Raw genomic sequence first — 18,916 nt, forward strand, 5'->3', positions numbered from 1 at the left:
GAGGTTTTTTTAACATACCGTATATCTTGTGATTTAGTATATTGCCATACTTTTCAGTAATTTTTATTTTTAGAGTAAATTAATTGCAGTGATTTCGCTGACAATTTTAAAAAGAAATTATTTGAAGGACAATTAATAAGCCTTGCATGCTCGGTTAAGTTCTACTCTCAGTGAAATGGAAATATGAAATTATTAAAATATACGGTAAAAGTAATATGATTTCTTGCTGTTTTATTTATTTGTAACTGTGATGGTCCACTAGGTGGCCTCACGTCTGGGTCAATATTTGGAAATGGTGTTTTTGGCTGCGCTTGGTCTTGTGTTGTGTATGGCCTGCAGATGGAGCTGTCTGGAGCTGTTTGGTGGCCACCACTCCAGGTGTGGCTCGTTGACCTGATGAGCCAGGCGATGGCTTAAAACAGGGGTGGGGAACCCCCGGCCTCCGGGCCGTATACGGCCTACGAGACCATTTCTACCGGCCCGCAACGCAATAAGATTTTTATATTTTATATGTGCACTTATACAGTGGGACCGTTCGCTAAACTCCGCGAGCTGCGAGTAGCAGCGGTAGCGTATTTTTGCCTTTCGTATCCTGAAATTTCTTTCGTAACAAGAGGAAATATTTTCCCGTTTTCTGAGATAAAATAGACGGTTATGTTATGTCCGAGTCAAAGTCAGGGTCAGTGAACACAGCATGTGATGTACGTAGAGGGCTGGACTGATTGACAAGGACAGATGAGTTTGGATAAAATTAACGCTCTTCGTCGGCGTTTGGAGGCTCAACAAGCAGCTTTCACACGACCATGTACCGACAGAGAGAATATTACGCGTGCAAGTTTTGTGGTGAGTGAATTAATAGCCACGAAGCTGAAACCTCATGCCAAAGGAGAGTTCGTGAACGTGCCTCGTAGCCGCCGCTGAGGCGCTCGCGCCGGACAAAGTAAAATTGTTTCAAAGCGTGAATTTTTTTCGTGAATAACTATTGAACTAAGACATATATTGTTATGATTCCAGTGGCTATCGGTATGTTTTTTATGGTCAAGGAATCTAAATATGTAGTCAAAGTATATGTGGGACTAATATGGTGGAAATCACAATATGCCAGGAATTGTTGCGCTTGGCGGAGGTCTGCGCTCTCCGAGTGCTTTCTAGTTGTTATTATTATTGGGCCAGATTCACCAATATGTTCTTAAGAATCTTCTTAGATTCTTTCTTAAGTTGTGTTTAAGAAGTTTCTTAAGAAAACCCTACGTCGGATTCACCAACGCGTTCGTAAACCCCAGAATTGTTCGCAGCTGTGTTCTTAGATTGATGAATGCCATCTGTTCGTAAGTTGAAAGCGCGTGCCAGGTGAGTCTAATTAACATACGATTAGCATAAGTCACCGCCCACTAATGCCCATAAAAGGAACTGCAGCAGGACCCTGAAGACAGAGCAAAAAGCAGCGAAATGCCCAAAGCGAAATGCCCAAAGCGAAATGCCCAAAGCGAAATGCCCAAAGCGAAATGCCCAAGGCTTGCCCCTCCACGCCTGATTTCTGACGCCGTGTTGAACAATCAAGAAAGGATGGCTAACACGCTTGATAAAATTGCCTCAACCCTGATGACTATAGCCAACACGCTTAAAGAAATCAACGAGAATGTAAAAAAAAGAAGAATGTAAAAAAAAATAAACGTGTAAAAGCTGTGCTCGGATTGTGACAACAATGCATTTTATTCACAAACGGGCAATTAATCGCGCTCGAACGTGAACCGCGTGCCTGCAGTCTGGCCCCATCATTGCGTCAGGACGCACATCCTCACGGGGTTGTGGCTCTGTGTCCAAACACATCCAGCGCCCCTTTAACATGCCGATGGTGCGTTCAATGGTGGAGCGACTGCGCGCATGCATCTGATTGAATAAAACTCCTGTGGAGTCTGAGGGTTGGTCAGTGGTGTCAACAACCAGGGAGCTAGGGCATATCCTCGATCCCCTAATAAAATAAATCAAGATAAAATCAAATAAAAAGACAGTTTTGGCATGGTTTCCAATTTGGTTGATTAATGTTAAGTCATTGGCACATTTACGTAATTTTAAAATTCTCCGTAAATCACCAAAAATAGGAAATAAACAAATAAATAAATAAATATGACAGAATTATCATTGTAATATTGAATTTTATTGAACTGCACAAGAGAAGAAAACACAACCATGCCAACATGTCGGCACTGAAATGTGCGCAAGAGTACTCCTGAGTGTTCGTAGGATTTGTTCTTACCTACGAATAAATCCAGGATAAGAAGAAATTGGTGAATGCCACAATCTTCGTCAACTGTTCGTAAGTGGGACTTAAGAACAAATTTGTTCGTAAGAACGCTTCGTGAATCTGGCCCATTGTCTTTATCTTTCTTTCTTTTCATTTATTTTCTTGATTATCTTGTTGTATTGCAGTTTTTGTGAGTAGAGGCCTCGAACAGGCCCTTACGGGTCTCTTGCCTCAACTCTGCACCTCTTTTTTTTATTATGTATGATCATGAAAACATATTTTACTTGTTTGTCATTTTATTCTATTTTTTTGGTGATTTTATATGCATGTGTGCTAAATAAATAATTCAAACTCAAATGCAGTAATCATGAGACTTAGTAACACAGTGGTTATAGAATTTTTTTTGTCTTTTTTTTGCATCCCTAGGTATGTGTTCATAATAGTATGGCCCTCGGAGGACTTTATAAAAATTGAAATGGCCCTCGATATGAAAAAGGTTCCCCACCCCTGGCTTAAAACCAATAGGTCGGATTCACGAAACGTTCTTACGAACAAATTTGTTCTTAAGTTCCATTTACGAACATTTTACGAAGATTGTGGCATTCACCAATTTTTTCTTATCCTGGATTTATGCGTAGGTAAGAACAAATCCTACGAACACTCAGGAGTCCTCTTACGCACATTTCAGTGCCGACATGTTGGCATGGTTGTGTTTTCTTCTCTTGTGCAGTTCAATAAAATTCAATATTACAATGATAATTCTGTCATATTTATTTATTTCCTATTTTTGGTGATTTACGGAGAATTTTAAAATTACGTAAACGTGCCAATGACTTAACATGGTATGGTAGTACAGAGACCACCCAAAATGGCCCTTAAAAGAGTGCCTCACACCCCGTATTCATGGAGCACCCCCCACAAAATATTCCAGTGGACACAGTTAAATGCCTTTTCCAGTTCAATAGAACACATGTGTCTGGTTGGGCAAACTCCCACGAACCCTCAAGCACCCTGCGGATGGTATAGAGCAGGGCCAGCGTTCCACGGCCAGGACAAAAACCATAGAGCAAGAAGCAGCAAAATGCCCAAAGCTTGCCTCTCCACGCCTGATTTCTGACGCCGTGTTGAACAATCAAGAAAGGATGGCTAACACGCTTGATAAAATTGCCTCAACCCTGATGACTATAGCCAACACGCTGAAAGAAATCAACGAGAATGTAAAAAAAAGAAGAATGTAAAAAAAATAAACGTGTAAAAGCTGTGCTCTGAAACCGGTCTCTTTTTTTTCTTTTTGAAGTGAATCAAGACTGTTAGACTGAAATTGTGACAATAATGCATTTTATTCACAAACGGGCAATTAATCGCGCTCGAAGGTGAACCGCGTGCCTGCAGTCTGGCCCCATCATTGCGTCAGGACGCACATCCTCACGGGGTTGTGGCTCTGTGTCCAAACACATCCAGGGGCCCTTTAATACTGGGACATCCATTCATTCCGTTCATTCATTCATTCAGTTCATTTATTTACATTTCTATAGTTTTATATTTTATATTTATATTCTATTTTTAATTTATTCTATTTTATTTCTTATTTTATTCTATTTTTATTTTTTATTATTTTTAATATTTTTTAAACAGTGCTGTACGTTTCTTTGGGGAGATGCTAATTTCCCTAAAGAGAGAGTAATAGATTGACTGTGAATAGATGTAAATGTATAAATAAAAAAATTGTATTGTATCCTGAAATGGCGATGAAGTGAAAAGCAGCATTTTGGAGCAGTTGGCGTTAACTGAGAAAGGCCATTGAGTTTTGAGAGGCCAAAAATAAGCATTGATATTTGACCTTTTGAAGATTAAAGGTCAAAGGAGCTTTGATTCAAACCAACATACTATAGTTCAACTATATCACATTGTACCACAGCTGTCATCTTTACTACTGTTATCAATTAACTTCAACCACATTAAGCAACTATATATATACAATAAAGTACACCGAGTTAAGAGGTAAGCATCATTGTAGTATCTTAAAAGTGTCCTCTGCTACAATACAGGAATCAGGGACACACTGAGCAATAAATGCTGGTAATGGGCCATCAATGGATATATATATTTTTTTTTTTTATATATATATATATATATATATATATATATATATATATATATATATATATATATATATATATATATATATATAACCTTGTCCTCCATTTTATTTTTTATTAACCATTATATATATTTTGGAAACAAAAGTGCAAAATAAAATCTAGCAGGAAATATATATATATATATATTTTTTTTTTTAAATAAAATTTCATAATGTTTTTATGTAATGCATTTAAGAAAGGAAGGTGACCCATTTCAATACAAAATTAAAATATAAATACATAACGCAGCAAAAAATCAATATTTTATTTGCACTTGAGAACTTTAATGTCTTTTCATCCTCTATTATCTTTTTTATAATCCAATAGTGACTTTTCTTGGGGTTGGCAACACTGAGCATGGGAGGAAGGAAGGAAGTTTATTGATCTATATGCGAAGCTTCGAACAAAAATTGAAAAGCATTTAAATGTGTTATTTTATCTCTCCTTGTCTACTATTTTCCCCTGATTGGTCGCAGAGAAGGTGCATAGCATCATTTTTTGAGCTCCAGGTAAATGCTAAAAATGTCCTCTTCATGAACCAAGGCAATGGCCCTGCCGACCCTCACAACTCGGGCGCCCTCACAGTTCCGAAACCCTGGCGCATACATGGACTGGCAGCGGGAGCGGAGAGCTGAGAAGCAGCATGTTTTGGAGACACATGCGCGGTACCTGGAACGGCAAAGCTTTTGCAATGAGAGACATGATGTCTGGACCTCCAGATTCTACTTCTACAGGAGGTAATCGACTCGGAACCTCGGTGAATTTCATAAACACAGAAATAAATCGTTTGTGAGACTCCATGTTTTAATATATCCTTAAAGTCAATGTGCCATGTTAAACAACATATGAATTAGTTTACTGCTCTATTGAGGACAAGTAAAAATATCTCGTTAATTCTTCCCACTTGTCTCTTTTTTTATTGTGTGTTTTAGCATCTCAGAATACCATAAGCAACGTCTAAAAGAAGAGCGCAAATCTACTTTGGAGTGCCGCAGGAATCAGATCCAGACTTTGCTTAAGGAGGAGATGAACCAACTAGAGGCAGAGCTCAGAGAGTTGGACCATGACAGGAAGACACAGAGAGGTCGGCACCGACAGAAAAAAGGGGAGCATAGTACAGAGAGACAGGAAAGTAGGGAAAAGGTGGGATATTTCTTCTTAATTCCTGCAAAATAATGAACTCTGGGAGAAGGGTGAACAGGAAATGTACAACCTTCACTTTTATTTTGCCACAGGTTGAAACAGAGTTGCACAAAGATCATGTTGTCGGTCAGTGGCTGAAGCAGTTGTCTGAGAAGAAAAAGGTAAAACAGTAATGTCATATCAATCCAGCCACCAGATGTGTACATCAATGACATGTCCAACACACACTACCTGCTGCCTCCAGACATGTTTGCATGATCTCTTCTGTCTCTGACATCCTCTGTCTTTCCAAACGTGCAGTGGCAAGTGTCACAGCAGGAGGAGGAAAGACGGTTTGAAAATGATTATGAGAGAACCCGAAATCTGGTTCTCGAGAGGATGAAGCAAGCAGGGCAGCAAAATAGGCCAGATGAGAAGAAGAGGATGGAAGACCTTTGTAAACACATGGAGGAACTGAAACTAAAGGAGGTAGGAGATGTGTACTTGGAAGGAACTTTTTCTGCAACATGTGAAGTTACAAATTCATCAAATTCTCTCTTAGACAACTGAACTGAAGGTGGAGCAGAAAGCTCTGATGTTCAAGCAAAGGCAGCTCCAGAAGATAGAGAAGGAAATGAAACAAATGGAAGAGAGAGAGAAGAAGCCAGAAATGCAGTAAGAGAATGTTGTCCTAATAATGTGGGATGATTTCCTAGTCTAGTCAGGCAGCCCTTTGATTGCATTTGTCCCATCAGACGATTCCTGGTGCGCCATTATCACACTCAGATGATGCAAAGAGCTGAGCAAGTGCAGGCAGAACTGGTTAGTCTGCTGAATTTCTTAACTTGTATCGTGGACCTTTGACTTTCACAAACATTAAACTCTTTTGTGCTGAACAGGAGGCTGAGCGTAAAATACTGGCAGCCTTGATGGAAGGTGAGGAAGAGGAGATGATGAAGAGGTCACACGGGGAGAGGGCAGTCGCTGACGTGGCCTGGATGGAGTGTGCGATCGAGGAGCAGCTTCAGATGGAGAGAGAGAGGGAGGCTAAGATCGAGGACCTGAACAGGTGAGTGCTTAGGTGCTGTCAAATCTGACTACCATCGCCAGTTAAACCAGGAATCTCATGTGATTCAGGCAAGAAGCTCAGCGGTTGTGGGAACAAGAGCCACAGAGGGAGAAAGAGAGAAAAGCAAGAGAGCTGCTCATGCAAAAGGTCGACTTGTTTCAAACTCAAATAAAATGTTTCTCATCGTATTCAGCATTTAATCGCTGTGCTCTGTCTTCCTCGTATGAAGGTGCTGTCAGATAAGCAGCAGCAGCTGATGATGAAGATACAGGAAAACCGCAAGGCTCAGCAGGAGTCGCGAAAGAGACGAGAAGAGCTAATCCACGAGCTAAACAGAGAGAGATCTTAGACACCAGAGAAAGAGGAGCAAAAAGCTGTCTATGATTGTGGTCTCAAGAGTTGAATCCTCAGGTTGGATCATCCTGCAAAGTTCTCTGCACAATATTGTTAGAACCTATTAAAATACAATTCCTTTTTATTGTCTCTATTATTATTGTTGGTGCAGCAGAAGCACCAGGAGCAATGGAGGAGTAATGTAGCACAAAGCAGGAGGAGGAGGAGAAGGAGGAGGAGGAATTTCAGTTCAAATATGACTGAAATGGTTTTAGATTCACAGCAATTCTCAATCAGCCTGGATATAAGTACAAAAAATCTGAGGGATGTGTCATTTTTACCAGCGTTTACATTGGTTTTGAGCTTGTTGATACCATGATTCCTGTCGGGAGATGGAGTCCATGGGAGTCTTTTCCCAGGCATCACATGAGAATCTTTCATTTTCCTGCTAGATTTTATTTTGCACTTTTGTTTCCAAAATGTATATAATGGTTAATAAAAAATAAAATCCAATAAGAACCCTAACCCTAACTCATTCAGTCAATTGTGATTTATTATATATAAAAAAGGCAAACGAGATTTTAGGCAGCACACACCCAAGATGGCTAACCCACATAAGTACAGAGGCCCAGACCCTTCTGTGTTGATGGCTGGACCTGCTCCGGCTTCTCTTGATAACCCCTGATAATCCCAAGAAACCTGAAACCCAGACAGTTCACCCTCATGATTCCAAACGGACATTGTCAGTGGTGGTAATTGGGGAGACAATGGAGGAAATGTATGTCAATCAGAGACGAGAAGACTGGGTCAAGAGTACATGTGTTGGACTTCATTTTCCTCACGATGTTTGAGATTTCCTGTAAAAAACAGGAAGGATGAAACAGAGGGAGTCGACGGTGGGTGGATGCAGTGTACAAAGTAGAACAGATTCAGCTAATTTTAGTGTGGAAATAGTTAGTTCTCTCCATCCTTAAGATGGTTAGACAGAGGCCCAATGCGCAGCTCTGTGCTTATTCTCTGTCTGTTAAATAAACTGAATTGGTCTTACTTAAACTCAGTCCTGGTCATCCTTTCACCAAGAGATCCACAAACTTATTCTCGAAATTTCAATGTGGCCCTAAAATTTTCTTTCGTCATAGAAATTTGATATAGTTCGAACTCAAATCTTCACAATCCATTCATCATTCATCCATCCGAAAAGCGTTGAAAGGTAATACTAAATTGGTGCACTAGAGGGCGCTGCAGTCCCTTTGGTTCATGTCACATTTCGCCAAGTGAAGAAGAAATGGATGACGTTACCGTTGAGTTCCGCTGCTGCATGTAAACAAAGCAGTGGAAGATTGTAAGATCCGCTCCTTTTAAACCGTTTAAATAGTCCTTCATCTGGACCCCGATCGACAGCCTGTATAATGGAGTTCTGCTACGACTGAATCACCACCAGCAGGATGTCCATGGAAGATCCGTTTTTCGTCGTTAAGGGGTCAGAACTGTTCAGATTATATTAATGATCTCATGCTAACGAGCTAACGGTTAGTGTGCTGGTAACCGACCGAGAGCTTGTGACTAATGTGCAATGGATGTAATCACAATGCATATTTTCACAAAGAAATTAAGGAGAGTTTAATAAATTCAAAATGTGAGATTAGCGCTTCCATTACCCCTTTTGAGGTATGGTATAAAATCGATGCCTCATTTGCTCTGGCATCGGAGACAATAGTAAGTAAAGCCTCGCACTACAGAGGGATTTTTAAAATCATTTTTTTTCGCTTTGATGTGTGAATTAGTGAAATAAACCAAGGAGCAAATGTTCACTGATAATGCCCTTTTCAAGAGTCAGGACTTCTATCTATACAGATATCTAATACTGAATTATTCAGTTAGAGTCTTGACTTGTTAGCTAACCTCAGCTGTACAATCGTATCAAATATTTATTATTTATATAGTGTCCATAACAAAACATGGTCTCGAGGCGCTTTGGTCTGACCCCCAACAGGCTCATGCGGTTCCCCTCCTGCTTCTGGCTGGCTGGGAAAAGGAGAAGAAAAGGAAGGAGGACAGATAGAGGAGAGAATAGTCATTCATCGCAGTGACATTTGAGACTGAAGAAGCTAACAGTAGTGTTTCTGTATATGTTGTCATAGTCTCATAGGTTAGACATCTACTGTAGTGATATTTCTGCTTTTTTCTAAACATGATGGAATTTTCTCAAAGTCCATATTTATCAGAATTTGTTGAGTAAATTCTGTCTGAAGTTTAATTGGTATGACAGAACCCTGTAACTGGAAGAAACCTTGAGCGGAACAAGGCTCATATGGGGTGGGGGGGCGTCCTGCTGATGGCTGCCTGTTCAGATAAGGAGGAGAAGGGAGAGGACAGATGGAGAGAATAGACTTACATCGTGTAAATATAGGGTTAATTCAGGGTTAACCCCTAACCTTCATTACAATAGGCTATGAGGGGAGAGAGGAGCGATACCTGTAGTTGGATACATAGAGAGGGGGAGGAGAGGGGAGAGAAGGGCAAGTAAATGTGTTTAAAGACATCATTACTGTCCTGGGGGAGGAGAAGACAGGATAGGAAGGGGGCGGAGAGGAGAAAGAGCCATGAACCAGCATAGTGACAGAGACCGGTCAGGTGATCATGTTTCTGGACCTCGACAGCCTCGGCCTTTAGCAGCATAGCTAAGATGCTAACCTAATAATGAGATGACCCTGTTCTAAATATGATGATTAGTGGGATTCTTTTTTTAAGTCTAAGGTTTTAAGTCTAATCTTATAGTAGACATGGAGTCAGCCTCCCGTTCCTGGACAGAGAGCTGGTTCTACAGGAGGGGGCCTGGTAGCTGAATGCTCGGCCCCCCATTCCACTTTTAAACATTCTGGAGACCACAAATAAAATGGCGTTATTCAATTTTTCTGTCAACCATAAAGAATCTCTTTCATTAAAATAAAATATTTGTTTTTTGGAACCTCTCCTGCTGGTGTGGAAAAACTACTGTATTGTTGTGCTGCTCCCTATAGGCAGAGTACACAGAGCACGTAGGGTTCCAATTATGGGGGGGGGGGGGGGGCTAGGGTTAGGGCTCCCAAAATCAAGGTTGTTAAAAAAGTCATGATAATTACTACGTTACCAAAATTATAAAAATAAGTTAATGGGCAAACTGTTGTATTTTTGTGTACCCAAGTTGGGAAAATTACATATTTTTACCTGATGTATAATGGGGGGGGGCAGCCCCTCCCTGCAATTGTTTTACATTTTCTTGACCGCTTTATTCCTTCCAGGCTCATGAGGAAGGTGCTGGAGCCTGTCCCAGCTGCATACCTTGGTACCTTGCTCATGGGTACCTCGGCATTGCTCTGAAGGTGTTCTGGCACCTCCCCCACCACCAGAGTTCTCCTATTAACCCTGACCCTAACCCTAACCCTATTCCTAACCCCAACCTTCTCCCACCCCTCACCCTAACCCTAACCTTCTCCCACCCCTCACCCTAACCCCAACCTTCTCCACCCCTCACACTAACCCTAACCCCAACCTTCTCCCACCCCTCACACTAACCCTAACCCCAACCTTCTCCCACCCCTAACCCTAACCCTAACCTTCTCCCACCCCTCACCTAACCCTAACCCTAACCTTCTCCCACCCCTCACCCTAACCCTAACCCTAACCTTCTCCCCCCCTCACCCTAACCCTAACCCTAACCCCAACCTCTCCCACCCCTCACCCTAACCCTAACCCTAACCTCTCCCACCCCTCACCCTAACCCTAACCTTCTCCCACCCCTCACCCTAACCCCAACCTTCTCCCACCCCTCACACTAACCCTAACCCCAACCTTCTCCCACCCCTCACCCTAACCCTAACCTTCTCCCACCCCTAACCCTAACCTTCTCCACCCCTCACACTAACCCTAACCCCAACCTTCTCCCACCCCTCACCCTAACCCCAACCTCTCCCACCCCTCACCTAACCCTAACCCTAACTTCTCCCACCCCTCACCCTAACCTAACCCTAACCTTCTCCCACCCCTCACCCGAACCCTAACCCTAACCTTCTCCCACCCCTCACCCTAACCCCAACCTTCTCCCACCCCTCACCCTAACCCCAACCTCTCCCACCCCTCACCTAACCCTAACCCTAACCTCTCCCACCCCTCACCTAACCCTAACCTTCTCCCCCCCTCACCCTAACCCTAACCCTAACCTTCTCCCACCCCTCACACTAACCCTAACCCTAACCCTAACCTTCCCTGACCCTAACCCCCACCACCAGAGTTCTCTGGACTGGTCTAACCCTGACCCTGACCCTAACCCTAGCCCTAACCCTCTAACCCTAACCCTGACCCTAACCCCCACCACCAGAGTTCTCTGGACTGGACTAACCCTGACCCTGACCCTAACCCTGACCCTGCACTGACAAGACAGCCATTTGCTCCCATTAAGTCTCATGTTAAATTCAGCATGGAAAATCAAGTGAAAAATGCTTTGTTTTTTAACTTGTTTCCCTACAACATTTAACCTAATGTCAGGAAAAATACAGATTCAGCGATTTTGAGTTCTAACAAGGTTCTAATCCTACACACACACCAATATCTGTCATTGCTAATTACCCTAACCCTAACTAACTAACTATTATTACTAATATCGTATTATTAATACTATTAGCAGTATTATTACTGTTAACACTGATGACTGCAGCTCGTACATGACTGATCTGGTCTGTCTGTGCTTTTGGTCTCCGTAGCTCGACAGAAGTAGGATATTTTTTTAAACCTCAGAGTTACAACATCAATTTCATGTCATTTGTGTAACAGTGAAGTACAGAAGGCAGTGAATGCAGCACAGAGTCTCCATCAAAGATGGAGTGAACTCCTGTTACAGGCGGGCGGGGCCTCCAAGGAGGAATTGGACTGGACAACAAATGAGCTTCGAAACAGTCTTCGCTCCATTGAATGGGACCTGGAAGACCTTGATGAGACCATCAATATCCTTTTCAAGAGGAACCATTCATTTCACAAGTATCTCTTAAATGGCAACATAAAAAGTTTCTTAACTTTCTTAAGCATTGTTGAATCCAACCCGAGAAAGTTCCACCTAGACATAGCTGAGATGTCAAAGAGGAAGCACTTCATCAGCAACACGAGGCAAATTGTCAAGGTGCAATTCCAAATAACACACTTCTGTAAGCTTGTTTTTATGTAGTATTATGATGTCGTATTAGCCCCTTCCTGATTACTGGTTTTTTGCTAAATTATCACAGTAAATGTTTCAGATCATCACTAAAAATTCCATGCTATGGTATCCTAATTAAATACAAAATGCAGTTTTTTTAAATGATGATGATTATTTCTTTTAACAGACTCAAAAGTCTTTTAATAAAATCAAGTATTTCTGTATTCTGTGCAAAAACTTTAGAAAAAAGTAGGGTTACTAATAAGTACAAGATCAATAGAAAATTATTGATACAGCAAAATAAAATAAAATGTACAGTTAGGAACAGGTATATTTTACAATGTGGGATATTGCACAAAGAGCGCTGGCAGCTCCTTCGCTGGGGTGTCGTTTTCCAGGACCAGGATTCAGAAAGTTTAGTCACTGCAGTCTTTTTGATCAATTAGTAGAATTTTGAAAATCAAAATGGTGGAGCATGCCAGCTGTCTGCCAAGTCACTAACTTCTACCACAGATGAGCGATGATGTTGAACCCAGGATCATATTCGGAGGCGCACATGCTCAATGCTTTTCAGGGGGAATCATTTTAGGACAAATAAATGATTTATTCACCAAGAAGCCACTCATCCTGCATCATGCCGGCTTGCAGGCTGTTCCCAACAACATTGGCCAGAATGTTCTGGTAGTTGAATCTTAGCAACTGGACCTTTCAGTTTCTTGAAGATGTTTTACCTGTCATCCAAGAGGCTTCATCAATCCCGATGAAGCCTCTTGGATGGGAGGGGACCCCAGGGAGGACCCAGGACATGCTGGAGTGACCATGTTGGTTGGCCTCAGAATGCCTTGGAATCCTCATTCTGACGAGCTGGAGGAAGTATCCAGGCAGAGGCAAGTCTGGGTGTCCCTGCTCAGACTGCTGCCCCATGACCTGGGACTAGATAAGCGGGAGAAGATAGATGCATAGGTTTGGATTTTTTTCCTTATTAAATGAAATCATTAAAAACTACATTGTTTATTTTTATAGGTTATATTTGTCTTGGTTATCAGAAAGGGGCCAAATACTTTTTCACATCACTGTACCTGTTACTGACTGGATCATCTGTTTGTTTGGCAAAAAGTAAATGTGAAGACTTGTTTTGACTGTTTTGAAGGAAATTAAGGAGCAGATGTCGAGTCCAGCTGATGTCTCAATGGACAAAAAGTACAAAAATGTAAGTGATAGATTCCTGCATTTTAATAAATTATTTCACTTAATGCAAATAAAGCTAATGAATTATGTAGTTAACATCTGCATTAAAGTCTTTAAAATAATTCTTAACCATGCTAATCATCCAAAATATTCAAAATATTTTAACCAGCATTTTAAAGTTGCAACATGTATCTAATCAATATTCCTTAAAATTAGTTTTTGATCATCATTTCATCGTAAAAGGTGACTATCATCTATGCAAAATGCTAACAAAGAACAACAATCATTTGTATCACGATGAAACAGAATCAATTAATAGAAACCACCTGGACATGAGAGTCCATCGTCTACAGTGAGTGTGGAGGTTTAACGATAGCAGCAATCTTGAGCTGTGCACATTGAATTACAGTCGGGCCAGAATCAATCGACAAGACTACCCTAACCCTAAACCAACCCTAACCCAACCCTAACCCCTAACCTAACCCCAACCCTAACTCTAACCCTAACCCTAACCCTCTAACCCTAACCCCAACCCTAACCCTCTAACCCCAACCCTAACTCTAACTCTAACCCTAACCCTAACCCTAACCCCAACCCTAACCCCAACCCTAACCCTAACCCCAACCCTAACCCTAACCCTAACCCTAACCCCTAACCTAACCCTCTAACCCTAACCCTAAACCTAACCCTCTAACCCTAACCCTAACCCTCTAACCCTAACCCCTAACTCTACCCTGACCCTAACACAATTATTAAATATTACATTTGATATATATTATGGAATTGGAAATGTATTAAAGCTAAATTAATTTGGCATTTAGGGAGTTAAAATGGCAGGGTTGAAAAAAGGAAACCATTGCGCATATATATATTTTTTTTAAAAAGCGATGCCACAGCAGGCACTATATAAGGGACGCAAGTTTGGAAAAAAGAATTGCTTTTCAACCAGCGTAGGAAACACATCGTCCACAGCCATTACAGCGAGCCAGCTTCTGGTTATTTAGTGTGCCCTACCTGAGGAAGACCCATAGGGGGTCGAAACGTCGTTTTTTGGCACACTCTTCTTTAGTTATTTAGTAAAAAAGACTTATTGAATTTTGGATTTATTTTACTTACCTTTTACAAAATATTTACCTTTTTCCTTTTCAAAAAATTGGAAAGTGTTTTCAGTTTAAAACATTCATACTCACCTTTATTTATGGAGCCGGGTTGGACGGAGGTGCGCTATGGCAGGGGTCGCCAGCGTGCCTGTCTTCACCAACAAGGGTATCAGGGTTATGGGAGGTCGGTTGGGAGGAAGGACCGTGCTTTACCTGTCTCATATGGGAGGCAGGGTACATTCCCCTATCCTAACCCTCTACCCCTAACCCAAACCTTAACCCTGACCCTAACCCCCTAACCCTGACCCTCTAACCTAACCTTAACCCTGACCCCCTAACCCTGACCCTCTAACCCTAACCTTATCCCTGACCCCCTAACCCTGACCCTCTAACCCTAACCTTAACCCTGACCCCCTAACCCTGACCCTCTAACCCTAACCTTAACCCTGACCCCCTAACCATGACCCTCTAACCCTAACCTTAACCCTGACCCTAACCTTAACCCTAACCTTAACCCTGACCCTAACCCCTAACCTTAACCCTGACCCTAACCCCTAACCTTAACCCTGACCCTAACCCCTAACCTTGACCCTGACCCTAACCCAACCTTCCACCTAAATACAATTGTTGCAGCAGAAAAAAAGTGTTTATGAGTTGTAGCTACACTTAAAGGTGATCCATGTTTCTTTCCCAACAGCAGGAAAAAGGTGAACACATCGGTCAGGGTCCAGTCTGGCAACATGGTACAGATAAATATAGCAGATTAGACCAACATCTGCAAAATGCAAATTCCCACTTTCTAGAGGAGCAGCAAGCGCAGCAGCAGGTACTGTCTAGACCAGTCTAATATGCATTAAGAGACGTGAGAGTTATTTGATGTGGTACTTTTGTTTGCTTATGCATCAGTTGATAGCAGGACAGCAAGATGAACAGCTGGAGCTTGTATCAGGAACAATTGGTGTCTTGAAGAACATGTCAGAGAGAATTGGTGTGGAACTGGATGAACAGGCTGTGTAAGACCCTTACTGGGATGCATCGGATTTCTGACCTACTAATTTATGACTAACCTGATATTTTCTTAGAGTTTAGTATATATCTTATCAATTAGATCAGTATCACTAAAGTTGTTCCAAAATTCAGGATTAATTTTCTGAAGTGGTGTTTCTTCTTGCAGGATGTTGGATGATTTCAGTCATGAGGTGGACAAGACACACTCCAAACTGGACAATGTCATGAAGAAACTGGCCAAAGTTTCTCACATGACCAGTGGTAAACTGCCCAGCAACAGTGTCTTAGTACATCCCTAATTTCACAACACTATCATTTTTATTTCTTGTATTTCTCCAGCAAATGATCAGCCAATAATAACGAGTTACATCGTCTATTAGTTTTCTTTTCACCAGACAGTTAGATTCAGAATGTCCATTTACTTTTTAACTTAGCATTAGCTCTTTGTATAGATACAGGCCTCAGCGCAGCACAGCTTACAGCTGCAAAAAAATAGCAATACACAAAACTGAGCAAGCACACCATGCAGACTCAGCATGTGTGGCTTTGGGGTATCTCCACAGCCATATCATATCTTTCCAAATGGCAGAGGATGATCAGCATAGCATCTGTTTTCAGCAATACTCAACTTTCAGAAGCCATGCAGCAATCTGACAGCATTAGTCAATTTACAGTCTTCATTGAGCGGATTGGGTTGGAAAACACCCAGGATATCTGTGTTCTAGCTGTGTTCCAGACTTTTGTCACTGATTATTAAGAATATTGCTAGTGACAACAATTTGTTGCCACAGTGATCTGAAAGTAATTAAGCCTCTTTTTGCAGATGGACGACAGTGGTGTGCAATCGGTATACTGCTTGCCCTTCTCTTCGCCGTGATCCTCCTGTTCTTCATCCTATGATCAAAATGGACTCCTTTTAGTACATTCATGCTCTTAAAGCCGTGTCTGCTGAGCTCTAAAAGAGCCTACAGAACTTTCCTTCCTGTTTTCTTTATATAACTGTCTTGCAGCCGCACTTGTTTTACTACTGTGCCTCAATGGCAAAAGGTAACAGCATTTATTATAAAATGTATTACTGTATCAGCATCAAAGTATGTTTCAATTCCATCCTGAAAGTAGAGAATACACTGTAAAGAAAGGTTTTGCACATATTCTTTAGCTAACCAAAAGATTTATCAGGAACAAATTGCTAACCCTAAGCATGGTTTTAAATAAAATGTTAAATAATAACAAAAAATACTCTAATTATAAAGGCTATTAAGTATTTGTAGAAGTATAACATTGAAGGAAAAAAAGAATTCAAGTCACGAGATCATCAAGCAAACACTGATAATGCTCCCTGAGAAGCTATCTTGAGCACGCTGTCAATGGGAACTGTATGTGAATGCACAGGAGTCCAAAGCTGCTGCACATTTTTTAAAACTGGGTTGAAAGTTTTGGTTTCCATCCTCTCCAAGCAGCCATCAGAGCAAGAGGTGGGATCAGTTCTGCACAAGTCGCCAGGATACAACAGAGAGACATATAAATTGTTCAAATTTAGACATTCAATTTCTGCTAATACTAACCACATTTTTGGTTCCAATTACTTTAGAAATTCCAGAGATTCCATCTTTGTCAGCTGGATCAACAAATCTTCAAATCCCATGAATATGAACATTTTAATGTTTATGAGGACAGATTTTTGTGAAGGTTCTTTTCAGCGTCAAAAAACAGCCACATAATCAGGTGTACATTGATCACATGGCCTTGGCCCTGCGATTAAACATGATATACAGTTAATTATGATGAAATAACTTGAGGTTTGAGACACAGATTAGAATACAACAAATATTGTCAATTGGTCATGTAAATACTACTATTATTCAAAATGTTCAGTGTTATGTCAATGTAGTTGGTTAACTTGATTGCAATGAAAACAATAAAGACAAACTACTTTACCAGTCCATATTTACTTTCTATCTAAACTATGAACAGAAATTTAGGGTTAGGTTAGGGTTTAGGGTTGGGTTAGGTTAGGGTTAGAGGGTTAGGTTAGGGTTAGGGTAGGGTTAGAGGGTTAGAGTTAGGGTTAGGTTAGGGGTTAGGGTTAGGTTAGGGTTAGTGGGTTATGGTTTTAGGGTTAGGTTAGGGGGTTAGGGTTAGGTTAGGGGGTTTGGGTTAGGGTTAGGTTAGGGTTAGGGTTGGGGTTAGGGTTAGGTTAGGGGTTAGGGTTAGGTTAGAGGGTTAGGTTAGGGGTTAGGGTTAGGTTAGAGGGTTAGGTTTGGGGTTAGGGTTAGAGGGTTAGGTTAGGGTTAGGTTAGAGGGTTAGGTTAGGGTTAGGGTTGGAGCTAGGGTTAGGGTTGGGGTTAGGGTTAGCATTAGGGTTAGCATTAGGGTTAGGGTTAGCATTAGGGTTAGGTTAGGGTTGGAGTTAGGGTTAGGGTTAGGGTTGGAGTTGGGTTAGGGTTGGGGTTCAGGGTTTGGGTTACAACTTTCTGTGCACTGGCCTACTGATCGGACTGATGGCAAGGTGTGCAGGTCAGAGTTGTCTCTCAATAGGAGTCAGGGTTCGAGGCCGGGTGTGGGTGGGGAGGGGGAGAGGGGGAGGAGGAGAGCAGGTTAATCCAGTCAGATTATAAATAAAATTAAAAATAAATATAAATAAAAATAAATTAGAAATAAAATAGAGAAAACGAAGTTGTGTAATAAAAGCAGGGTAGAAGATAAATAAGTCGATCAATAGGTAGATAAGAGACTGGTTCGGCTTGTCAGAATATTAAGTTGTTTAAATTGGCTGACTGGGAAAGATAAGTTCTATGGATGTTCATTGAGGCCATGTGGTGTCTTTGTGCCTAATTTGTTGATCCATATGCGTTCCGCTCTTCTCCTCTGTCCCACTGTCCAGCAGTTATTGGTTTCCAGCCCCGAGATGATAAGGTGGCTGACTGGATGCTCTTGGAAGTGCCGGACAAGGGTGGTGCCAAGTCGACTTCCTGCTATATTGTACAGGTGCTGTGTTAAACGGGTATGTATGGAATTTTGTGTTTCACCTATATAATGTTTATTGCAGAGGGTGCATGTGATGATGTAGACTGCGTTGGTGGAATGGATGGAAGTGAGGCCTAGCGTGGGGAACCCTGTACCAGTGTATGTGTTTTGAATGAATTTTCTGTTTCGGTAGTGTTGGCTATGTCTGGGTCGGGGTGCGATGAATTGGTCCGGGAATTTGGATGTGGTGAGTATGGAATGGAGGTTTCTGTTTTTTCTGTGTGCTAGGATGATCTTGTGGTTATGGAAGGCCGGATGTTGGTGTAGTATGGTTGAAAAGTTTTGTTTAATGGTGTACTGTAGGGTTGTGGTTCTATGTGAAAAAGTAGAAATGAATGGTATGATTTGTGATTTCTGTGGGAAGGCTGAGGTCTGTGGGTCCGGGACTCCCCCTGAATTGTCCTCTATGTTTGTGGGTGTGTTAGGGTTAGGGTTAGGGTTAGGGGTAGGAGGGGGGTTGGGGTTAGGGTTAGGGCTGGGGGTAGGGTTAGGGTTAGGGTTGGGGTTAGGGTTGGG

The 18,916-nt window shown here is 41.6% G+C and overlaps 2 protein-coding genes across 2 annotated transcripts; both read left to right on the forward strand.

Moving 5' to 3' along the window:
* The first annotated feature begins 4,778 nt into the window (after window positions 1-4,778).
* LOC130528739 (trichoplein keratin filament-binding protein-like) lies at window positions 4,779-7,786 on the forward strand. Its single transcript, XM_057038420.1, has 8 exons — window positions 4,779-5,123; window positions 5,319-5,690; window positions 5,830-5,997; window positions 6,071-6,183; window positions 6,264-6,330; window positions 6,408-6,577; window positions 6,646-6,724; window positions 6,807-7,786. The coding sequence occupies exons 2-8, from the start codon at window positions 5,562-5,564 to the stop codon at window positions 6,924-6,926; spliced, it is 846 nt and encodes a 281-aa protein (XP_056894400.1). The 5' UTR covers window positions 4,779-5,123; window positions 5,319-5,561; the 3' UTR covers window positions 6,927-7,786.
* Window positions 7,787-8,184: 398 nt separating this feature from the next.
* On the forward strand, window positions 8,185-17,313 carry stx6 (syntaxin 6). Its single transcript, XM_057038669.1, has 8 exons — window positions 8,185-8,390; window positions 11,720-11,888; window positions 11,967-12,062; window positions 13,228-13,287; window positions 15,063-15,191; window positions 15,272-15,378; window positions 15,540-15,634; window positions 16,197-17,313. Exons 1-8 carry the CDS (start codon window positions 8,356-8,358, stop codon window positions 16,271-16,273), a joined length of 768 nt encoding a protein of 255 aa, XP_056894649.1. The 5' UTR covers window positions 8,185-8,355; the 3' UTR covers window positions 16,274-17,313.
* Window positions 17,314-18,916: the final 1,603 nt, after the last annotated feature.

This window comes from Takifugu flavidus, chromosome 7 (assembly GCF_003711565.1).
Source record: "Takifugu flavidus isolate HTHZ2018 chromosome 7, ASM371156v2, whole genome shotgun sequence".
In the NCBI taxonomy this organism is placed as follows: domain Eukaryota; kingdom Metazoa; phylum Chordata; class Actinopteri; order Tetraodontiformes; family Tetraodontidae; genus Takifugu; species Takifugu flavidus.

Bases quoted from the DNA above. Each gene is read 5' to 3' on its own strand.
- LOC130528739 (XM_057038420.1), top strand. From the start codon at position 5,562: ATGAACTCTGGGAGAAGGGTGAACAGGAAATGTACAACCTTCACTTTT. The intron at 6,331-6,407 runs GTTAGTCTGCTG...TGTGCTGAACAG, and splicing joins AGCAAGTGCAGGCAGAACTG to GAGGCTGAGCGTAAAATACT. The intron at 6,725-6,806 runs GTCGACTTGTTT...CCTCGTATGAAG, and splicing joins GAGAGCTGCTCATGCAAAAG to GTGCTGTCAGATAAGCAGCA.
- stx6 (XM_057038669.1), top strand. From the start codon at position 8,356: ATGTCCATGGAAGATCCGTTTTTCGTCGTTAAGGG. The intron at 13,288-15,062 runs GTAAGTGATAGA...CTTTCCCAACAG, and splicing joins TGGACAAAAAGTACAAAAAT to CAGGAAAAAGGTGAACACAT. The intron at 15,379-15,539 runs GTAAGACCCTTA...TTCTTCTTGCAG, and splicing joins GAACTGGATGAACAGGCTGT to GATGTTGGATGATTTCAGTC.